This window comes from Leptinotarsa decemlineata, unplaced genomic scaffold, assembly GCF_025532065.1.
Source record: "Leptinotarsa decemlineata unplaced genomic scaffold, Ldec_3_MD MMD2_P_RNA_scaffold_12, whole genome shotgun sequence".
NCBI lineage: Eukaryota > Metazoa > Arthropoda > Insecta > Coleoptera > Chrysomelidae > Leptinotarsa > Leptinotarsa decemlineata.
The window spans coordinates 6886834-6911748 of NW_027412526.1; the positions used below are offsets into that span (position 1 = coordinate 6886834).

Below are 24915 nucleotides of genomic sequence, written 5' to 3' on the forward strand. Positions count from 1 at the left end.
AAACTCCGTCACATTTTGTCAAACTAATTTTATTTTCCAATGTCTGTCACACCTTCCTGACTCACAAATCAACTCAAAATTCCAGTGAAATACCACCGACGAAGCAAATATGGCGCAAAAACTCGTCATTCCCAGAGGAATAATCAACCCAGAAGAAACGACAGTGATCAATATACCGAACAATCTCCGTGGCTCCTCCGTGGTGGTGGCGCAGAAGTCCACTCCGGGAACTCCCACGGGAGCTGGTGCACAGAGTAGTTTTTACACCCCTCCTCCTAGGGGGTACGAACATCCCAGTTTGGACTATCCGGCTTATATGGACGAGTCTTCAGAACTGAATTCTTACTATCGGATAACTGAGGCTGGAGAAAACTGGAACAAGTCGTGGGGTCCTATGCCACCAAGGGTAAGTACAATGGTTTGTTTTTATTTGTTGGCTTCTCTGATTCATTGCTCCGTAGATGATGTTATATAAATACTGATTCGGTTGATCATTCTGTCAAAAACAATAAGTCCGGCCGTACACGGACTACATATTTGCAGTTGAGGCAACCACAATATTGTGGCCACGTTGACTGCGCTTCGCGGTTGACCTAACCACATTTTTGTGGTCGGCTTGCGGTCATATAAACAGCACTTGCAGTTGAGGCAACTGACATCTATATTTTGTGGTGTCAGTTTAGTGCCGATTTCAAAATGGATTTCGAATAAGAAGCACTACTACTTCTTATTTTGAGGAGAAGGAGACCCACTTCTGGTTGCGCGAGAACAGGAAGGAAATTTTTATATTTTATTCGATAATCTAAAAAATAAAATGTATCGGTATCAAATCTATTTTCCATATCGGAGACGTCCTTTAACTCCCTATCGTTTACGAGTTATGAATTTGGGTACAACGGTGTACGCGGTTGGGTACGACTGCAAGTTTGTGGTTCGTGTACGGCGGATGCCGCGATGACATCTCGGTGGAGATCAGCAGCAAGTTGACAGCAGACGCCCGTTTTGACTTTTGCGAACGCCCGTGTACGTGTAGTACAGCATTTCTTATGGGCGGCTGGAGTTCGCTGGAACGCGACTGCAATTGTGTGGTCGATCCGACCGCAAAATGTGGCTCGTATACGGGCGCTCTAAGAAGTTAGCACACATATATACGAGGTCTCTTCAAAACTAAGCTGAATGGTCGTACATTCTATCAGCGATTTTTTAATTTTTTCATGTCGGTACCTACAGTTGTCTCGAACATATGTTGATAGTTTCAACATATGTAGATAGTGTGATATCAAAGATATCACAATATCTGAACCTGAAACGAAATGTCGTATTGTAAATTGGTTTACAAATAATTATAAAACAGTATGGAAAGTTCCTCGGCTCTTTTTTATATCATTCGAAATGTAGGCCGTAGAGCTAAACAACTAAATTCCACAATCCTAGTTTTTGGAGAATTTTTCAAAATTCCGAGATAGCGATAGTGAAATCAGCTTAAAAAATCGGCCTTTATAGTACATACATTTTTTTGATTTGGAAGTGATTGAAGAAGATGAACTACTACAAGATGATCACTTTGTGAGATGGTGCGACATAAATTTACTGAATTCAATGGCAAAAAAATGCTTCCACATAAAATTGTCAAGAAGTAGTAGCCCAATCGAATTCGATTATCAAAGAAACCATTAAGAACTTGATGTGTTATTTGACATCAGACTAACATTCAAACTACATATAACCTCCATTGTATCTAAAGCTTTCAAACTATCAAGCTTTGCATTGAGATCATCGAGGGACATTTCGTATATATATATATATATATATATATATATATATATATATATATATATATATATATATATATATATATATATATATATTTATATCTTGTTATGAAAAGACTCAAAATACAACAGTGTATGGGAATTTTAAAAACATCACGGAGGAGTTCGGATACAAAAATATAGCAAGGACACGCATCGAAATACGAAACACCGATAATCGATATAGGTTAGAAAGAAATGTCAGATAAAATTTAATTAACATCTGTGATAAAAAAACGAAAAAGGCATAATAAACTGATTGTTATTATTTAGGAATTATGTAAAATTCAAAATTTATTGTTGTGATTCACTTCCTTAGAAACTGACATCAAGTGATGCTTTTGGAAAATATTTATATTTACATAAAAGTGAGGTTAACTATTTTTGTACGAAACTATAAAATGAAAATGTATCTAAATTTAAGAGCCAATTTTGAATTAGTAGAATAGATAATTTTCCTGATGAAGAAGTTGAAAATTTGTATATGTGAAAATTGATAGATAGTAACTAGGGGAACGAGATAGATTTTCAATTTTTTTATCAACAAGGGATTCTTCTTGAGGCAACGAAAGAGACGCCACACTAAATTTTTCTCTCCTTGAAATTTGAAATATATAGTATATAAATTAAAAAGTAAACAGAATAGTAGTCAATACTGATTTGTAATAATAAATTCAGTGAAAAAAAAACCTACCTGTCCAGCCAAGTCTAGTAAGATATCCGTGAGTTCAAGCTTCGCAGAAATACCACACCACACACACACCAGCATTGGAGGAAAGTAAGGTATTTACCTATACCATTTCTAAATAATATATGCAAGTTCTTTTAATTGGAACAACGAAAAAAATAAAATAAATATATGCATATATTAATGAAAATACCAAAGAACTCAACATGACCATAATAATAGAAGTTTGAACCAAATATTCAAGTCTGCCGATTTACAGTGATCTGCAATTATAAACTGGCACTTATCAAATTTGTTCGAGGTATTCACTTTGAATAGTTCGTTGTTTGTTGAAGATTTGGGACATTCTCAGATTTAAGGAATTTTCTCTTTTGGCAATTGATAAATTTATATATTTTTTGAACTCCACATATTTTTACTCTTATAATTAAAACTGTTATATATTTTCTAAGATCAATTGTGTCTTTTTCCAAATTTTTTCACTACTACTACTAGAAAAATCAAAGTTTGGTGAGTAATTGTTGTGTTTGTGCCTGAATCCACCTGAGAGGTTGAGAAAAATCTCTATACACTGTGGTATAGGATTTAAACTCAACATAAGAGTGTAGCCGATTGAAATTTTTATCATAAATAATAATAATAATAAAAATTAAAAATTTTTAGATTTTTCAAAACCCAAATCAAATTTAGAATCATTTAACATCATCATCATCATATAATATATATATATTTATATATATATATATATATATATATATATATATATATATATATATATATATATATTATATATAATAAATATTTTATATATATATAATAAATATTTTATATATATATAATAAATATTTCGTTTATATAGATGAGTGGGAAAGTAGGGATTCAAATAACAGAGTGATGATTGAAAATACTTCTGAATATTACTTACTCAAATATACATTCAATCGATCGCCTCAAAAACACTTCACTAACTTTCTTCGAAAGCTTCTGATAACTCCTCTTCCATATTCTCTGTTTCACTATCACTGTCGTCATTTAAATCAATTATGAATTTATTTCCACCATAAATATGGAAGTGTTCAATCTCCATATAGTCTTCTTCAACTAAAATTACTTTTTCAATCCTTTTCTGCCAGCCTTCTTCGGTAATATTAGATACTTCTCCTTCAACTAATTCTATCATCGTCTCATCAAATTTTGGAAAATTATTTTGACACCCGATACTTCGTTTCAATTTTCCCCAAATCAACTCGATGGGATCGAAAACACAAAAATAGAGGAGGAATCTCAGTATGGTGTGTCCATACTTTTCACCAATACTCTGAAGGGCATACATTTTTTCGAATGTTTTTGTCTGTAAAACTTCAAGTAGTTGGTTTTTGGTATAGTTATCTTCAGAATACGAATTGTTATCCATTAAAAAACTTTGTGTTTCATCTTTCCTCGAATTTTCATTCGGTACTTTGGTGAGCTGTCGCGAATGGTAGGAAGCGTTGTCAAGAACTATTACACTATTCGTATCCAAATTTGGGATCAATGCGTTTTCAAACCATTCCTCAAAAATATTAGCTTTCATGTTCTTATGATAGTCAACATTGCAGTCCTCAAGTCCACATAATTTCAAAGAACCAAACTTGAGATATAGATTCTTATACACATTGAAACATACTCTCTGTGTTTCAATATTCAAATGCATCCGAATCTTATTCACTGGTATCTCTTTTTCGCATTGTTCACCATCGCTATTGGAATCACTACACAGGAAAAAGTTTGCGTTGTTATCACACTCGTTATTACTATCAGTACTTATCCAAGGACGCCACATTTTAAACAGACAACAAAAATTTTAAGTAATTATAACTGCACCAATATCGAATTTCAACACTCAAATCGCGATCAGTTCCTGAACTGAACATTGACAACACGAAGTGTTGTCTATTCATCACCGTAACATGACTTCAAAATTAAATTTTATGACTCTTCAGCCAATCATAAAACTCGGTTAGTAAAAATCATCCAATACAAACCGTCAATTCTTCAGTCCATGTGGACTTTATCTCTTTGTATTGATTTTCTTGGCCTTTGAGGGCGCCGATAGCTTTAAGTATTCACAATATAGATTACTTCGACTATACCTCCGGTATAAAAACGATATATATGCAATAGAAAAAGTTCGCAATGAGTGTCATAAGCACTACAAACTTCTGAATGGACTGATTTGCTCTCAACAGTTGAAAGGACTAATGTAAATGATAGAACATGTAATTCCGAATTGTTTAAAGTGTCATTCCAGCTAACAAACTACGGGTGTAATGAGCCACGATTCTATTGATGTCGTGGCCGTAATTTCCCATTTTCCCCATCTACAATAATACCAGATTTCATAATTTGATGACAATCAACCAATAATTGATAATCTTTTATTACAGCGTCCCCCAAGCCCTTCAAGGCCGCCAACGCATGTGCCAGAAGGAGGTGAGTAGCTGTTTTATGAATTGAACAGATCCAACGACTTTTTTTCAGTTACTCCAAATTTGGAAGGGTGCTTGCTTCCTGTTCCTCTAATTATTCTTACTTGGAGAAAAGTGAAACATCACCAGTTTTATTCTTAACTTTTTTCGAAATCGATATAGTGATCAGTATGGTTTTCGCAGATCTAGAGATACAGGGGCAGACAATAATAATAAATGTTGCCTCAAGCCTTCAGATTTGCGTAAAGTATTTGATACTGTACGTCATTTATCTCAGAACTAAACAAATTTGGCATTAGAGGGAATATCATTGATTGGTTCCTAAATTATATGAGTTGATAGACAATATATTTGCATAGAAAATAAAAAAAGTTCCACAAGAGGAATACATTTTGGGGTACCACAAGGATCTATTTCTTGTTCATTCCTCTTTTATATACTTCAACTCATTAACAAATTTACCTCTGAAGGGGTCGGTTAAATTTTTTGCTGATGTGGGCAACTCATTAACAAATTTACCTCTGACGGGGTCGGTTGAATTTTTTGCTGATGTAGGCTAAAAAGAACACCCAAAATGCAATTTTTTCCTTCCTGTTTGAGTTATATTCAGATGTAAATGCCAGAGTTGTAGCTGCAGCTGCAGTTGTAGCTGCAGTATTTTGTGACCTAAAAAAGGCTTTTGACTGTGTAGACCACAAAATACTTTTGCGGAAACTACATTGCTACGGCTGTGAGGGAGTTACTTTGGATTGGTTCGAATCCTACCTAACTGGGCGCAGGCAAGTCGTGAAAAATGATATAACTTCAAAAAACAGGCTGTAACTAAATAAGTGTGAAACATTCAAGGAGGTGATTCCTCATCGAAAAAAGATAGGATCTTTCATATAAAGAAATTTCATTGGAGCATCCATTGTTAAGATACAGCCCCTTAAAGGGGGTACATTAAATTTGTATAACAATTTTTTTCACAAGCACTGAAAAAATCACAATATCGAAATCAACCTGACGTTTTATACTACCAAAATGACACTTGACCAGAAATTTGTTTGGTTTACCCCATGGTTGTGAGAGGTGGAAAACGCAACCCCTAAAATTTATTTCCAATGTAACTTTTTGTCTTATTATTTGTTTACCATTCAAAAATTTATTTCCGATAGCCTGTTTCATTTTAAACAAAAAATGTCTCCTGGGTTTTTTCCAAAATAAACCAGTTCGCAGCAAAAAATTATTTTACAAACAACTACAGAGATACATCGTCATAAATGCGAAAATACGAAACTAATCTATCTAGTAAGTCGCTATTAGCGATAGTGACAATTAAATTGGTATAATGCTGTCAGTTTCTGAATTTTTGGAATTGAATTAATACTAATTGTGTGTTGTTGTTCTGTTCTTAATTTGTTACTTTAATAATTCACTTGTTATTAAAATGGCATACACAAATGAGGAAATGGCAGATATGCATTACGTTTACGATCTGTCGCAGGGGAATGGGTAAGAAGCTTATAGAAGATATGCTGAAATGTATCCTCAACGGCAACATCCTTCACATAGAATATTTGCTTGACTTCATCAACGATTCCCAGAATATGGTTCATTCGACAAAAGAACGCAGGATTTTGGTCGCCATCGAGAACTACGAACACCTCAGCTTGAGAAAGCAGTACTTAATTTGATTGAAGAACAATTTACTACCAGTACTAGAAAGATTGCTTCCCAGCTAAATGTTGATCATACGACGGTATTTCGAATTTTAAAGGAACAACTCTTATACCCTTACCATCTGCAACGAGTACAGGCACGTTTACCGCGAGACTTTCCGAACCGTCTTATTTTGCAATTGGATGCTTGATATAATTAGAAGAAATTGTGACTTTCTGAAGACGATAGAATCCACAGACGAAGGTAGTTTTTCTCGGGACAAGATTATTAATTTTCATAATTACCACATATGGGCTGATGAAAACCCTCACGCTATTGTCGAAACTAACCATCAAGAACAGTTTTCTCTTAACGTGTGGCTCGGAGTTATTGGGGATGATTTAATTGGCCTCATTTTCTACCTCCTCGAATAAATGGTGAGGCATACGCTCAATTTTTAAGAGAAGTGTATCCAGTACTGCTGGAGGAAATTCCTTTGGGCGTCAGGAGGAATATGTTTTTCATGCATGATGGGGCTCCCGCCCATTTTAGTCAAGTAGCACGTCAGCATTTAACTGAAACTTATGCAAGTCAGTGGATAGGCCGAGGGACACCACATAACTGGCCCGCTCGATCCCCGGATCTTAATCTTCTCGATTTCTCTATTTGGGACCATTTACAGCATATGGTTTATCGTACTCATGTTCGCGATGTACAGGACTTGAGGAAGCGCATCATCGATGCGTGCAGGGTAATCAGAGAGACTCCAGGAATATTTGAGCGAATACGTGGCCCAATGCGCCGACGTCTAGACGCATGCGTAATGTCTGAAGGTAGACATATTGACCATTTTCTATGATTTCTACATGTTGTGTGTTTTGTTATTAATAAATTAGTTTTGTTTATTACCCTTCAATCGTTTAATGCAGGTACTAACTACAAAATAACAATAAATCCAGTTCGCATTTATGACGATGTATCTCTGTAGTTGTTCGTAAAATAATTTTTTGCTGCGAACTGGTTTATTTTGGGCAAAAAACCCAAGAGGCATTTTTTGTTTAGAATGAAACAGGCTATCGGAAATAAATTTTCAAATGGTGAACAAATAATAAGACAAAAAGTTACATTGGAAATAAATTTTAGGGGTTGCGTTTTCCACCCCTTACAACCATGGGGTAAACCAAATAAATTTCTGGCTAAGTGTCTTTTTGGTAGTACAAAACGTCAGGTTGATTTTAATATTGTAACTTTTTTAGTGCTTGTGAAAAAAATTGTTATACAAATTTTATGTACCCCTTTTAAGGAGCTGTATCTTAAGGGATGCTCCAATGAAATTTCTTTATATGAGAGATCCTATCCTTTTTTTCGATGAGGAATCACCTCCTTAAATGTTTTACACTTATTTAGTTACACCCTGTATATACTTGGGTTACATCAGGTAATATCCTTCGTGTTTGTGTTTCTCTAGGTTCACTGTTTCTAGGAATGTGGAGTATGTTGAACGTTACGTCTAGTTGTTTTGTTATCGAGGAACAATCACATACATACATTTCTACCTGCGCAAAATTATAAAAGTATATATCTCCAAATGTATTATTAATTGCAGCACCCGCTTACCCAATTGACTATTGGTCTCCCACAAAGAGGTCGACTCCGTGTTACAAACCAGGATTTACCACTCAGGATTTGAATTTGGTAAGTATACTTCATTGAAAAATATTTCTTTCTACTTGACAACTTCAATCTGAAACAACATGAAATGGGGTATTCTGATATTTCGAATAAAAGAGGTCTGATTGGGAATATTTGGAACATTCAATATTGTTGATTTGTATATATTCAGCATCAGAAAGAATTTTTAAGTTAACTCTGTCCATAAACGTCCCATGAGAAGCTAGGAAAAGAAGGTCAATCGCGGCAGAGCGCCGCATTACCGTGACAAGGCGATGCTACGACGAGAGGGCGCCCGGTATCTCGAAGGTTCCGTTGAGACAGCTAAGGCTCAGTGTCATTCTTCCTCTCTGCACGGATACACACCTCTTAGGATTGAGCCATCGTTGTGATGCCATTCAGTTAGGAAATAATGGAACCACAATTGATTCTGTCATTCCCGTATCCAGCGGGGCTACGTGGAAGCAGGCATCCGATGGTCGGTTTGCTCAATCTCCACATCCTAAGCCAATGCAGTCGCCAAAAACAGCATGCACAGTGGTTCAGGCAGTGAAAGATGAACAAGGATAGCCAACCTGATAAGGTCTGCCTTACCCTGGGGAGTATGATGGGTAAGGCAAAAGTTCAAAGCTCAATTCGTTTAATTTTTGGACGTTGGTTTGTGAAACTTTCGGACAGGCGTTGTCGTGGAGCAGGATTGAACCTCTTCTGTTGACCAGTGCTGGCTGCTGCTGACGCAATTATTGCTGCATTTCGTCGGGTTTCTCACAATGGGACTCTACTGTGCAGGTTCGGCTTGGTTAAAGTGAATCACACAAGCCGCTGTCCACCATATAGTAACTATGGTATTTTTGGTGGGTTTTCACTTTTGGGAAGTACCTGTTGTCCTAGAGAATCCACTTTTGAGACTACTTATGTATCTCTTGTGCTTGACAATGTGGACTTTCAACGGTCTCTTAGTTTCACTGATATAGAATTTCTCGCACTTACAGCGTATCCGGTAAATGCAATTCTTAGTATCGCAGTCCGCTTTTGGTGGCCTGGTTTTCGTGAGGCTGCTACGGATGGTGATTCCAGATTTTACCGTTTCCGACAATCCTCTGAAGTAGGGAAGGGCAAGCACTGGTTGTGATGGCTTCTTTTCTTTTTGCTGTCTTCTAGCCAAAACATGTTCCGCCTTCTTTTTGAAGTAACCATTTCGTTGAAGATCTTTTCTGATGATGCCTAGTTCTTTCTTGAGATCATCCTCCGTATCAGAGAGCCCGAAAGCACGACTCACTACAGTCTTGATGATTCCTCTTTTGGTAGTTGATGGTGGTTGGATTCGTAATTCAGATACCGTCCCATGCTACGTTCAGATCTTTCAAATCAAACAAGTATCTAGTTAGACAATGGAAGTCCAAACTAGTAAATTTACCGATTATCATCATTATTTTCAGCCACGACCTCAAGTGTTTCCTGATGAACCGTACCGAGACAGCCCGATCGTTAGTCGAATGCAAACCATGACATCAACTATTCGACCAGTCATCCCTGAATTTCCAGACGCTCTTCACGATCCTTTTGCCATCAGTGACATGTCAGGCTCGGACGAAGAAGAAGAAGAAGACATAGAAGAGGAGGAGAAAGAAGCGGAAGAAGAGGAAGCAGAGCGCTTGCACGCGCTGGATCAGCTGGAATTCGTGGAGAACGACACGCTGGTGCAAGACCTGCTGGCTCTGCAGAGAGAAAGGAGGAAAGTGATTTATGACATGGCTAATATGGAGCCGAAGAGGAAATCATCACTAAGAAGTAAGTAATTTGTCAACTTACTGAACTTTTGGACATCACAAGGGCGGTGAAAAGTTTCCGGAAAACATGACAGTTCATTGAAAACTATCATTTGAGGTGTTCCACAAGGGTCTATTTCGGGCCCAGTTCCATTTTTGATTCACATAAATTCTGTTTCAAAATCATTGTTGAAAGAAAATATCAAGTTATATGCCGATTGTACAACATTACTTTATTTTTCTAGTGATGCAGAGAAATTTACAATAACATGATTAATTCATGTTATTGTAAAACAACTCAATTTATGAAAATTCAACCTCTTGGTTGAATTTTCATAAATTGAGTTTGAATTATGTAAAATCCTCTTTAATGAACATCTCAAATGTATATCGAGACATAAGTGGAACCTCCTATTGATGTGACATTCAAGTCAACTTGCCAAGTTTTTTTGTCAGTGTTGGTGGTTTGACCAATCAACCGACAACTGCGGTTGCAGAAATTTGGAAAGTTATCCTGAAATGCCATCGGAGAACGAATCCACATGTTTCTAGAAATGATATGAAATCGAGAAAGGTTGATGCAGTCAAGCTGTTGGAAAATGATTCCATGAAAATAAAAAAAATAAATAGATAAGTACTATTCTGATCATTTCCATATGGATTTCAATTTAAGAACCACCGTTAGGTCATTCCACTTATGTCTCGCTTGCGTTTACGCAGTTATTTTCATTAAGTCTTTTTCTTGGTTATTCACAATAATTTGTTCACAATATAAATTGGCAATCCATTTCCCAAAGACTGCTATACTTCACAATGATCTTCGTATACAAAATATTGAACAATTTAGGACCATCTTATTTTAATCAGTATATTGTCTTTCATCACGATATTCACCACCACTTCACTCGAAATAATAATAACTTATATATGAACAGAACAAAAAACAAAAATACTATGAACTCATTGTTTTTCAAGGGTTTTGATCGGTTCAACAAATTACCTAATGCAATTAAAAATAGCCCATCTCTGAACATGTTCAAAAATGAACTGAAGAAATTTGTTTTAAAGGAACAAATATGATATGTATTATGTCTTTGTTACCTGTAGCTGTAATTTGTATAATTCCTTTCATCTAATGTTCGTTATATATTTCAAATAATTATGTAATTTATCTTTCTACATGTTGCATTGAAATTTTTCGAATGTATAATGTTGCTGTTTTTGTAGTAATGTCTTTAAAAATATTTTATTGAACTCATGTTTATCATACATTTAAGTCATTTCTAGATGTAACACATACCTTTTTTTTATTTCTACCATTCTAGTTGATTTGTATATTATTAGGATATCCTATTTAAATAAAGATCTATCTATCTATCTATCTATATATATATATATATATATATATATATATATATATATATATATATATATATATATATATATATATATATATATATATATATATATATTACAATGTAGGTTTTCACGGATGGTAGAATATGATGTGTTGTTTTTCCGGGTGTTCATCCGTTGAGTACTATTCGTTAGTCGACGTTTCGCCATCATCTCAGATGGCATTATCAAGACGAGTTACTGCTTCGCTCTCGAAGCAGCTGCCTCCGTGGTGATTTTGATAGTTTTCTTGTAAACACAAGATCTATTAAGTGAAACCACAAATGTGCGGCTGGCTCCTGCTGGTGGCTCCGTGCATTTGTATTTATTTCTTCTGGTAACCAAGTGTTGCCTATCCTTACACTTGGCTGCACCATACTGCTGATGGGCCAAAAGCCCGAAACACGTGTCTATGGTTTGCCACTTCCTTGAGTGCTATGTCCGATTAAAAAACTCCTTTATCTATATCAAGACACTCGATAACCTTCGTATTTATATATATATATATATATATATATATATATATATATATATATATATATATATATATATATGCATATATATGCTGAACTGGTTTTTCCGGGTATTTGATCCGTGTATGTGATATTATCTCTAATTTCACTTGTGGTGTGGTGAAATTAGAGATAATATCACAATTAGAGATTCTGGTAGCCAGAATCATCTAAATATTTTTATATTGAATATGGAAAATTTCACTTTTGACTGTTTGCCCATATTGATTATTCTACTACTACTGTTTTTTTATTCAATTATTTATAATTTTTTGTATTTTAGTTTTTAATACTTATTAACAAATTCAATGTTCACTGCTCATATACATTCATTATTTTGTTAAATTTGTATCTTCAGTTAATTTAGTTACTCCCTATTCATAAACATTTATTGTTTCTTGGGATAATATAGACTATAAAATATATGGGCGACATGATTAGTTACAAAAATATGGGGTACCGCGGGGACCAATTCTGAGACACGTTTCTTATATATTTCAATTTTTCGGCCACAGTAAAATTATTTGGTATTTGACAAATCTTTGCTGATAGCATCACTATATTCTCAATAAAAATAACATGCAAAAAATGGTTCTTATATAACTAGTTGTTTAGAAAGTATGTTTATCGTGTAATCTAATGTTTATATGCGAGTAGTTGTTTAGAAAAGGCTTTTTCTTCAGGTTTGTGTCTGTAAGTTACTTCTTTGTATGAACCACACATCTATGTAAAGCGTTTATTTTGTAATCAATTGGAATGACAATAAATCACAACTATTCGAAAAATAATGAAAATATTTCCAACGTTCAACCTGTCAACGTTTCATTTTATTTTCAGAACTACTCGCACCATTGAAAGCATTGAAGAAGTTGAAGAAGAAGCTGAAGAAGAAGAACAAGGTTGCTCCCATGTAACATCATTTAGGATATGAAGGTTTGTTGAATATATATTAAACGAATAAAGAAAAAACAGTGGATTGGTGATTATTGAAAACATTTTCGCTGAGATATGGTGATTTACAAAAAAAAAATATTCAGTTTAAACACGTGATCATTTTTATCAGCAATGGGGAATGTTCCTCCTGACGAAAATCAAGTAGTTTTCATAAAAGAGCATTTTGAACTTATCATTTCAAACTTTTTCTTTACAAAATTATTTAAATACTTAAAAGAGAAGAATGAAATAATGCATTCAACATTTAAAGGGATTCATTTCTATTTCACAATTTGGCAACATCGGTTATAGCTAATAAAGGACAATGAATCTGTTACCTGTATGAGACAAACAAAGATGACATATTCCAGAGGCGTGCACATTTTGTGCACCTAACCTGTCTTCCTCTATATAAATAAATAAAAAAATAACTGTTGTTTATGTGGCTTGTGGAGGTGGTATCGAACTATAATTTATATTTTGCCTTAATTTGACACTATTGACATGATTCTCCTTCTTCTAGCATACTACTAACCTGAACTCCGATCTATCATTCTAGGCGCTGTTGCCAATATGTGAATTAGAAACAAATCCCTTTGAAAATTAAAACCCAACATTTGAAACATCAATTTGAATACTTTTCGAAGTGAATTTGAAAAACTCATGAATTGAACTCAACTTTATTTTCTTCAAATTTGCATTTGCTGTAATAACCCAAATTGTGGAACATTCCCCATTAGCTGAACAATATGCACACTCAGCATACGTTTTTATTCTACGCAATGTAGCAATTTTGTCAAATTTAGCCATTTTAAAATCACGTGACACACAAAATCAGGTCTAATTTTCCTAAAAAGTTCATTTAGTGCTTCGGTGCACATATCAAGGCCAGGCAAAATTCACATCCATTTGAAACCTTCCCCAATAAAATATGTGAATTTTTTTAAATGAATTTGCTACAAATAAATACTTGAAGAAGATGCTTATAGATGGTTTTAATAATACTATTATCATCATTTTAATGTTTCCTATAAGATATGCTCAATAATGTAACATACTGTATACGTTTTGGCTATCCTGAATTTCAATCGGTTTCTAAGAAGATAAGTTCACTAATCGTGATATATTTAAATCAAGTTGGTCATTCAGTGAAATGTTTGAATTTTTATTTTTATTAATTTACATTGCTTCCAAGTAATAAAGCTTCAAACCTTTATTTTCTATGTGTAAAATTTTAAAATTGAAGATATTATTTTCTTCTGAAACTTATTTTCTTAGTAACTTACGTTACTACGTGGTAGGAAATCATAATGAAGACAAGAGAAATGAAAATAAGAAATAAACTTATACTTTATTGTATGAGTTCGAAAATGGACATGGTATATTGGCTATACATGATGGTGGTCAAACCCATGATAACATACGCGTCTCTGGTCTGGTGGCCAAAGATGAAGCAGGCGACCGCTATCAATAAACTGGGCAAGGTGCAAAGACTTGCATGTTTGGGAATGGCGGGAGCAATGAGAACTATCCCAACAGCTGCATTGAGACACTCCTGAATCTACCTCATTTACACTTTGTGATAATGGGGACGCCCAGGATGGGACAATTCAGACTGGAAACCTCACCGAACTACAAAAGATCGGACAGACCAGAAATTTCGGAACATGTGGAGGAGCACATATTGAAAATGTGCACGGACCACACGACACCGAAGTACACCTTTAACACAAACTTCACGGCCAAAATCATAAGCCGTGTTTGTAAAAAAACACCTGGTATACAGATGGATCGAAGACCAAACATAGAACGGGAGCTGAAATATACCGAGCGAGCAGATAGAAATTTAAACTACAGTTATCCGCTAGGACTATACACATCCGTCTTTCAGGAGAAAGTCTATGCTATCTTGCAGTGTGCAAGCCTTATCAAATTGAGACCTCAAAGAAATGAGCGGATGAAACCTGAAGCTGATATCAAAACTTTTTATTCAATTCAGATTAATATAAAATAAAAACCGTTACAACTTACATCTATGAAGGATCGTGGCTATCTAAGCCAAGCTTGTGTTACAGCCACGAATCCAATACAAACAATACATTTACAAACTAAGATGAACGTACTAAATAGTTCTGGAAAGTCCTAGAAGGACGACCAAAATGATGAGCAGTCTTTTAGCATAACTAGAGCATCAAATACGAAAGAAGAAACAGAAACAACAGCTTGTGACATTGTTTTGAGTGATTGCAGTATGGTGAATTAATCAACTATCCAGTATTGTTTCCAATCTGTGGTAGTTGTGATTGATAAATGTTTTCAATTCTATTTTCAATTTAGTATAACTTCTGATACATTTTAGTGACGGTGGTAAAGAATTGTAGAGTTTTGGTCCAATGTAGGTATGTTATAAATGTTTGATTGTGAGTAAGTCGGCATCATGGAACCTTTGCAATCTGAGAAGTGTGTAAACGAGTATTATATATATTGTGAACGAATGAACTCGTAACATTGGCTGTCCATAATATACAACGGAAAGTATACAGTTTTCTTACACTATATATTCCACTCTCTTCATATAATGCTTGAGTATTATAGAATTTATTCTTTTTGAACATAATTTTTATGAGTGAGTTTTGGATCATTTCTAAATAACGTAAGGAAGATTTGAATATTCCGCCCCATATTATTAGACAATACCGTAAAATGGACTCGGCCAGGGCATCATATACAGTAAGCAACATTTTTCTACTGACCATATTTCTGAGTTGATAAAATTTGTAAGTGAGTTTACGTAATCTTTTTACCGTATAGTCAATATGATCATTCCAACGAAGGCACTGATCCACTAGGACCCCTAAGTATTTGATTGTATCAGTTTTTAATATGAAGGGACAAGTGCAAGAGAGTCTATCGTTTTGGCAAGTAGGTTTATGGATTTAAATCTCTGTAATAGTGGGCAGATCCTTCTTTGTTGAGGAGAATATAATAAATTTAGTTTTTTTGACGTTAACACTCAATAAATTATTACTTAGCCAGTGAAAAATTATATTTATGCCTACTTCCGCCTTTCTATGAGCTTCTTCCGATGTGGTCCCGACAAACGTTAATGCTGTATCATCCGCAAAAGAAGTTATATTACCTTCGAAGTCCCTCACTGAAAAAATATTATTTATGTATATTAGAAATAGGATAGGGCCAAGCACCGTTCCTTGAGGTACGCCCCTGGTTATTAATAGAGGTTCACTAATCGAATCATTTATTTTAACTCTCTGAATCATATTAGACAAATCATCCTCAAAGATGTTTAATGCTACTCCTCTTATACCCGAATCATATAAACGCTGAAGAAGTATATTGTGATCCACCGTGTCAAAGGCCTTAGCTAAATCTAAAAAAAACAGTGATAGTTTTGTCTTGATTTTGAAAAGAATTGTTAACTATTTTAACTACTTCAAAGATGGCTTTTTCAGTGGACCTGTTTTCTCTGAAACCAAATTGACATTGAGAAAAAAATTTATTATTTTCTAGGAAATGCACCATTCTTTTTTTTATACATTTTTCCAAAATTTTTGCAAAATTGTTTATAAGTGTTATAGGTCTATAATTAGTTACAAGTTTTTTATCCCCAGACTTAAAAATTGGTACTGTAATTGATTCTTTGAAGGAGGCTGGTATTTCTCCTACTACGAAGATCGAATTTAATATATGACAGAGGGGTATACCAAAGCAAACTGGTCTGGGAATGCCATGAAGAACTGAATGAACTTACAAACAGGAACAAATTAACTTTGTACTGGGTGCCAGGGCATTCAGGAATCACAGGTAATGATAAAGCTGATGAATGCGAGAGACATGGATCATCAACTTCATATATATTTCCTGAACCAGCTCTGGGGGTACCAAGATCATTGGTGTGAAACCAGATTAGGACTTGGACCAATAAGAAGCACATAGAGTACTGGACAAAAGTACCTGGTCGAGAAAAGAGCCGAAGAAATACTTCAATATAGTAGGGATCGGCTCAGAATAATTACAGGGTTACTATCCTGTCATTGTCCACTTAGAGGACACCTGAATAAAATAGGGCTGTGCAACGAAGACCTCAGCTGCAGATTATGCAACGAAGGGATAGAAACAGCTCTACACATCTTATGCGAATGTTAGGCACTGAATCACAGGAGGCAGGTAATATATGGAAGTACAAAATTACATCCAGAGGAATATGACGAACATCCAACATAGAACCTGTACAAACTAGTACAGGAAACGAGACTGATGGAATGCGTCATGAGAAGATGGAAGAATAAACGCAATAAGCCCAAGACGCTGCAGTGTTTTCTGAAGACTTGGACTAAATGGACAAGTCAGACAGCTTCCAAGGGACCAAAATAAAACACGTATGAGGCCTTACATAATTGATTAACATGCTTTATGAATCCTAGGTCAGTATCGATCGAAAGACCCAAATTTTTGCTCTCATTTACGAATTGAATAGGACTGTTATTAATTTTCAGGTACCACAGGTAAGAATTGTAGAGGTAATTTGATATCAACATCCAAGACTATATGTAGTTTTTCTACGTGATTCAACTCGAATATTATTATATTATTCTTTTTTGCATTTCTTTCTATAATTTCCACTTTAATTTTAAGCAAAATGTTTTTTTAGGCAGATGACTTTGTGTTTGAGCTCCTCAATTTTCCTAAAAAGTCTTGCTTCAGTAGCCTCAATAGCTGATTTGAATTCTGTTCTGTTTCTTTTCACTTCATCATGCAAACTTCTAATCGCTTTCCCTAACTCGGTTTCAATAACTTAATGAGTGAATTAGTTTATGGTTTGCTTTATGTATTCAATTTGTTGAAGTATTTTTTTAATAAACAGGCTGGGTGAGGTATGAGTATCGAGCTAAGGGATGTTAGTCCGGTCAAATTAGACCAAAAAATAAGAGTAAGGCTTCCTACTCCCACCAAGCTGAAAATCAGTAAGATTGTTCATAATATGATCATCAAAAATGAAATTTGAAAGTTTCTCGTCTTTCACCAATATGGAAAAACATTATTTGAGGTCAAAGGTCAAAAAAACGAGTTTCTCGCGATTTTCACAAAAAAGGTGGGTTTTATCATAGAAATTCTTCAGACAAAAATTATTTAATTATCTACAAAAAAAGAGCCAATACTCCTTTCCTACGAGCCACTGTTTTTGAGATATAACGATCCAAAAAGTTGTAAAAGTTGTTTTTGTCATATTTGAAATACCCTTTATCATTGTTTGATGACATCGGGATGCGTGAAACACAGAAGTCTGCCAAATTATGATTGTTTCGAAAAGGTAGATTTTGATATTATCAACACAAATGCGAGATACATCATTAACGGAAGATACTGACTACATCGCGTTGTGTGCTATAGCGAAGAAACATTCAACGTTATCTTAGATAAATACCTAAGTTTGTACGTCGACATTTTGATTCCAAGAGTTACTGTCGTATTTGATGACTATAATGATTGTACGAGAAATACCAAAGCTGCAGAACAACGTCGTCGAACTTCAGCAACATCTACATCTATTAATATTTTATTCGATGTAAATATGACAGTGCCAACCAGTCAACAAAAATTTCTTACAAATACTCGCAACAAGTCTCGGTTCATATCAATGTTGAAAGAAAAATTTACTGCAGAAAATATATTGGTAAAACAAGTTGAATTTCTACTACTCCATCTTGATACAAAAAAAAGGATGAGGGAATCTTCCAAAGAAAAGAAGGAAGTAATCAATTTCCCAAAAATGTATCACTCCTAAAAATATAACCCCTTCAATTCAAATAAGATTCTTCTTGGCTGGGATTAAATCAAATACGTGAATGAATGTCATTACGATGTCATCGATGACATAAGCAGATCAAGCTTATTCCGTGACATTAAAAATCGTAATTCATAAATGAATTGTGTGTATTTTCTATAATGTTACCCAATTTGGTACTGAAGAGCCTTAGGGCAAGTGTCTTAAGGCGAAACATCGATGTATACCAGTGAGGATGATAGTGTTCCATGTAAGTGCAATTTGTTACCATTCATTTAAAGTAGAACTCATGTGAATGATATATGACTTTTATTCCACAACGAACGAATCTTCTGTATAATTCAGTGTTCATATAGAAGTATTCGTTTTGAAAGAATTTTTTTCTTTCGTGTAATTCAATGTTTATATGAAGGAGCTGTTTCAGGAGGACTTTCTTTCAGTTTGTGTCTTTGCATGATCTACACATCCATGTCTAGAGTTACTTATTTTCAATTTGATTACTTCCTTCCTTTCTTTGGAAGATTCCCTCATCCTTTTTTATCATGATGGAGTAGTAGAAAGCCATAAACTGTATTTCCCAAAAAGTTAATAATGATGTGCTGATGTATTGATAATTGAAACAGCAATAGAGCAATTCAATTTGACAAATACAACTATTGTTGTTGATGAAGATGTAGACTTACTCGTATTACTCACTGCTCGAAATCCAACTGAAAAAACTATTTTCTTCTCAAAACCAGGAAAAGCACAACATCAATCGGAAATATATGCATCAAAAAGTTTATCTACTTTTGCAAAGTTTCAAAATCATGTACTATTTTCAACACGCAATAACTGGCTGTGATACGACATCTGCATTTTACAGGAAGGGTAAAATAACAGTTTTCAAAATGTTTGAAAACCATAATGTTCAATATGCTGAAGTTTTTAAAAATAGTAATTCAACACTACAAGAAATTATCACTTACGATATTCGCTTTCTTCTTTCTATGTACAGAGCTCCTAAATAACTACCTGCTTAGATAAGTACTGATATGCATGTTTCGTTAAAAATACCAAAATTAAAAAAAATAAGTACAATTACCTTGTCTTCCTCCAACCTCAGTTTCTGTTCATCAACATCTTTTCCGGGTATATTATCAAGTTCAAGTGTGGCTTGATTATCAGCTAGACTCTACAGACTGAAGTTGGAAGTTGGTCAATAATTCATTAGACCCAGCCCAAACTTTATTTCCAACTGCGTCAGAAAAACTGCTGAACACAATTTTTTGCAACTGCAAAGAGAGGTGCAGTGCTAAATGTGGTTGCAAAAAAGCCAGACTGTTTTGTTCGCTGGCATGTACACATTGTCAAGGCCTCCACCAACAGTGGAGGATTCATTTGATTCCAACGAGGCGACATGCGATACATCGCTATTAATGCAGTTTACTAAAGAAGATGAAGAAGAACAAGAAGAATAAAACGAACAAGAACAAGAAGAATTTGAAAGTTACGACTCGGACGATTGAATTTCACGACTTTTTTTTACTTGAATTTCTTTTATTTTTTCAATCCCTGCTAATATCCATTATTTTGCAATAGTTTCAAATTGAACAGGATCACAACTGACCGGTGGAATAGGCCTACTGGAACTAACGTAACTATTGTTACTGCAGTAACTGCAGTAACTGCAGTAACGTTAGTTACAAATAAAAGTGGTAAAAACATAGAAAATTTCAATCCTCTTCTCTTCATTAACCTTCAAAATGGTCAATTCTCGTCCATTGGAAGAGAAAATTGAAGCGGTTTATATTTACAGTGCGATGCGTAACTTTCATGAGACCGAAAGGATCTTCAATGAACGTTTTCCGAATCTTCCTATCTGTAGAAAATATTTGAGGGAACTTGTATCCAAGTACCAAGAGATAGTGTACATAACAAAACACCCCCAGGTCTTCCGTCCATTCCGTAAGAACAGCAAGTGCAAATAATTGGTGAGATGGTAGTGAATCCTGAACAGTCTACTTATTCCGTCGCGAATGTTTGTGAGATGTCTCCTTCTTCTGTGTGGAGACTTTTAAAGAGGAATAGGTATACTTATGATGCACTGTTTGGAACCTTTGGTGCACTAATGAATATTACTGGAGTTTTTTCCCAACACCAAATAGTTATTTTTAACACTTTGACACGTGTTTGGATCTCCAAGTAGGAGATCATCTTCAAAGAGGAAGATTAAAAACGTTTCAATCTTTCTCTTTGAAGATGATCACTTGGTGATCGAATAAGAGGTCACAAGACCTCCGTTTCTATTTGAATTTTTTCCCAAATGGTGCCCAGTCGCCATATTGAAAGTTTCATCTGTCAATTTCACTTCGAAATAAAGATTTCATGCATTAATTTCATTATCTCAAATTTCAATTTTTTGAGTTGACCCGTTCAAAAAATAAAAGGGGGGGCATTGAAGAAATGCACCGTAGAGTTGCAAGAAGAGTATGTTGAAAAATAAATACATTGTTTGCCAAAATTATTGTGTTTTCTTCGTTAGGCTGGCTACTTCTTGGACCACCGACGTATATAATTGCTAAATCATGTTATTGAAAATTACAGACTTGGCTTTTCGGCAAAATAATAATTGAAGCAAATGTATCAAAAACGTCAAAGATATAACTCCATCGCCAAAAAGATGAGGAGTATATGAGTTGATGAGTTGATTTGTAGTTCTTGCCCAAACTTCATATTGGGCAAACAAGGAAAACCTTATTTCATAGATTGAGAACACATAGAGGTAGGCTTTTGTTAGAAATAATGTTTCAAACTTCACTATCGATTATTATTTCAATAAATGAAATTGTTTTACGATAAATAGTCAATTGTTGATTGACTTTTGTTGAAAGTGAATTCTTCAAAAAGTAGTGTTTCATGTTCATTTTGTGAATTATTTCGGCAGTGGAAAAAAAGTAAACATTTACGCATCAATAGAGATGCAGAAATCTCAAGTTTTTTTTGACAGTTGTACAAAACAGTGTTTTTAATATAATTCAGTATTCATATGAAAGTAGTAGTTTGGAAAATAGTTTCTTTCGTTTGATTCAATGTTTATATGAAAGTAGTTAATTCTTTCATTTTGTATTTTCAAAGTTACTTCTTTGCAGGATTTACACATCTAACTGAAGAGTTTATTTTGAAATCAATTTCTTTTTTTGAAAGATTCCCACATATTTTTATATAAAATTTTTGTTTCTCAGAAATAAAATATGTTCCCATTTCAATAAAATTCTCATCTTTTTGTGAAATGTGACGTAAGCTCATTGAGTTCAAAATGTTTATATTGTACGACACAAAAGTAATACTTCTCTATTTCAATATTTTCCCAAATCACTTCAATGATAATAATAGCTATTATTGTGAGTGAAAAAGTTTGCGAAATGAACGTAGCGAGTTGAGCAATTTCAGGAACAAAATAAAACTTACTTTTAACACAAAAAGTATTCAAAGTTTTTGTACAACTGTCCTGTTTTCATAATAAAATAGATAAATTTATTATTTCTTTAAAAACACATTTTGACATCTCTTGTTAGTTAACTTATATTATGTTATCCCATTTGCTGTGAAGTGGCCGTGTCAGGTGACGCCGACTCACCTGGTAACCAACAAACAGTATTGTTTACAGCTCACGCCTTTTATTTAAAGTCACATTTGAAGTTCTTGCTGGTGTTTCATGTATATAATACATCTGTAACAGAATTTAATTGTATCTATGTCTATTGTTCATGATGAAACTTACTTGAAAATTGAATAATTATGTTTTGTTTATTGCTACTTGGTCAAGAAAAATCGTATTGAAAATACATTCAACACTAGTGTTAAACATATTTTAAACACGCTACTTTGTAAACATCATCTTTTAATACTCTTGACAACCAATAAAAATGACACTTTTAACGACAGTCGTACCAAAAAATATATCTTTGGCACATTTGTAAGCCTTCAATTTCTTCCACATAATATCTGGAAACTTTGGTCTTCATAACATGAATCAATAACTCCCTGTACATGTTCCTCGGATAACTCGAATCCAAACAAATTCTATTGTTTCAGGTTTCCCATCTATGCGTCCATGGATTGTCTTGACAGCATCAAACGTTAGATAGACAGCTAAGCGACATATTTCTTCGTTGATAAGTTTATCAAAATTTTCGTGTTAGTGAACCAAATCAATGGCACATTCAATCCAAGGGGACCAAAATAGAACCATCATCATCCCCAAAGGAGTTCTGAATCCAGACCAAGTGAACATCATAAACATTCCTCGCCGACTGAACACCACTGCCCCTTTATTAGTGACTCCAAGAAAAGAGGGAGGATTCAAGTCTCAAACCCTACCTATATGGAAAGATGAACTCTCAGAACCCGGCCCGCATGGATGCAAATCCGATTTGGAAGTGAAACCCAAGGCTTGTTCTTCAAGGAAGGGAGACTACACAACCTTGTCAAGTATGTACGATTCCTCTGCGGAAATGGAAATGACTCAAGGATTCGCACAAGGTTTGGGAACAGGGGAGTACAACATAGTGAAGCCAATGACTCCGTCTCCAGAAAGACCATGGCCGAAACTACCAGAGCATAAGATGGGTAAAGGCTTTAAGCCTCGTCACATGAGTTCACCTCAACCAGACTATGCGCAGCAGTTCTCTAATGATACCAGTTTTCCTAGTACTATTTATTCACAACAATATTCAGATTTCGACACATCTGCTTCAACGAAGTCGAGCTCTGCTGACTTGGATTGCCTTTGTCCCTCAGAAGAGGAGCCAGACGAGGGTTTGGACCAATCCCCGATTCCGAACGCAACCTACAATCAACCCCCTTACAGTTCAACGTTCAGTCAGCCTCAACAACCTCAAAACGTTAACGCAACTTTCAACCGACCTCTTTACAATTCAACGTTCAATCAGCCTCAAAACGTTAACGAAACTTTCAACCGACCTCTTTACAATTCAACGTTCAATCAGCCTCAAAACGTTAACGAAACTTTCAACCAACCTCTTTACAATTCAACGTTCAATCAGCCTCAAAACGTTAACGAAACTTTCAACCGACCTCTTTACAATTCAACGTTCAGTCAGCCTCAAAACGTGAACGAAACTTTCAACCGACCTCTTTACAATTCAACGTTCAATCAGCCTCAAAACGTTAACGAAACTTTCAATCAACCTCTTTCTAACTCAACGTTCAATCAGCCGCAAAATGTTAATGCAACTTTTAACCCATCTCAAACTGTGGGATATTCGGACACATACGCGTTCGATGAAAATTGTATTTGTCCCCAGCATGGTGGAGATGGTTCGGTTTACGATAAAACCCACACTCTGAAGCAAACGTATGGTCAGTATGGCGGAGGGCAGTTTCCAGGGGAAGGTTCCAGCTTTGCTGAACCCTATGAGGAACAATACCAAACGTACTACGGAGGTGGATCATACTGTGTACCACCCAAAGAGGAACAGAGCTATTACCAGTCAAGCGGAACCCCTCCTGCTCAGCAGGATCAACGCTATTACCAACCAAGTGGAACTCCTTCTGCTCACCAGGAACAACGCTATTACCAGCCAAGCGGAACCCCTCCTGATCACCGCTCAGGTGGTGGTCCCTCACAGACTATATACCAAACCCCCCTGAAGACACCAAGGAGGCAGAACATGACTGCGAACACGACCTACCTTTCAACTGTGACTACCCCTGGAGCGGCTTTCCAGAGCCCTATCGATTCTTCTGTCCCAGTATATCAATCTTGCACCAACATGCAGGAAGATCCTTATTCACCGAGGATAGTGCATATGAGCTCTAGGACATTTTCCCAAACCAACGATGATCCTCCAGAATCTCAATCTGTAACGGTCGATGCACCTGAGGGAATAGATGAACCAGCTTTGAGGTATGCTACTCAGATGGCTACATTCGGGGATAGCAGTTATTTTGCAGACGAGTCTTATAGTTCTCAATCACCTCCTAGAAATAGACGTAGCAATCCCAAGTATGGAAGATACGCAAGTCAAATGGATTCTTCCAGGTTTTATCCTTCACCGGATTTTCAGGAACAGCAGGGAATGGAATACTTCGATGAATCTGGGTGCGAGATATCGTGCTACAGTCCTTGTTCCAACAAAACGAGGTGAAGCTGGGGATGTTCATCAGTGTTTGTCTAACTGAAGCTGTACATGATTCAATAAAGAAACGTTCAATCCTTA

General features: G+C 35.3%; 1 protein-coding gene across 2 annotated transcripts; it reads left to right on the plus strand.

Annotated features, from left to right (window-relative positions):
* Positions 1 to 24913, plus strand: LOC111503396 (uncharacterized). 2 transcript variants are annotated; one of them, XM_074173302.1, is made up of 6 exons: positions 1 to 406; positions 4926 to 4971; positions 8215 to 8303; positions 9719 to 10070; positions 12793 to 12888; positions 22769 to 22909. In XM_074173302.1, exons 1-5 carry the CDS (start codon positions 110 to 112, stop codon positions 12867 to 12869), a joined length of 861 nt encoding a protein of 286 aa, XP_074029403.1. In that variant the 5' UTR covers positions 1 to 109; the 3' UTR covers positions 12870 to 12888; positions 22769 to 22909. The 2 variants fall into 2 exon arrangements, with proteins under 2 accessions (XP_074029403.1, XP_074029396.1); XM_074173295.1 differs by lacking the exons at positions 1 to 406; positions 4926 to 4971; positions 8215 to 8303; positions 9719 to 10070 and having other exon boundaries at positions 22769 to 24913.
* Positions 24914 to 24915: the final 2 nt, after the last annotated feature.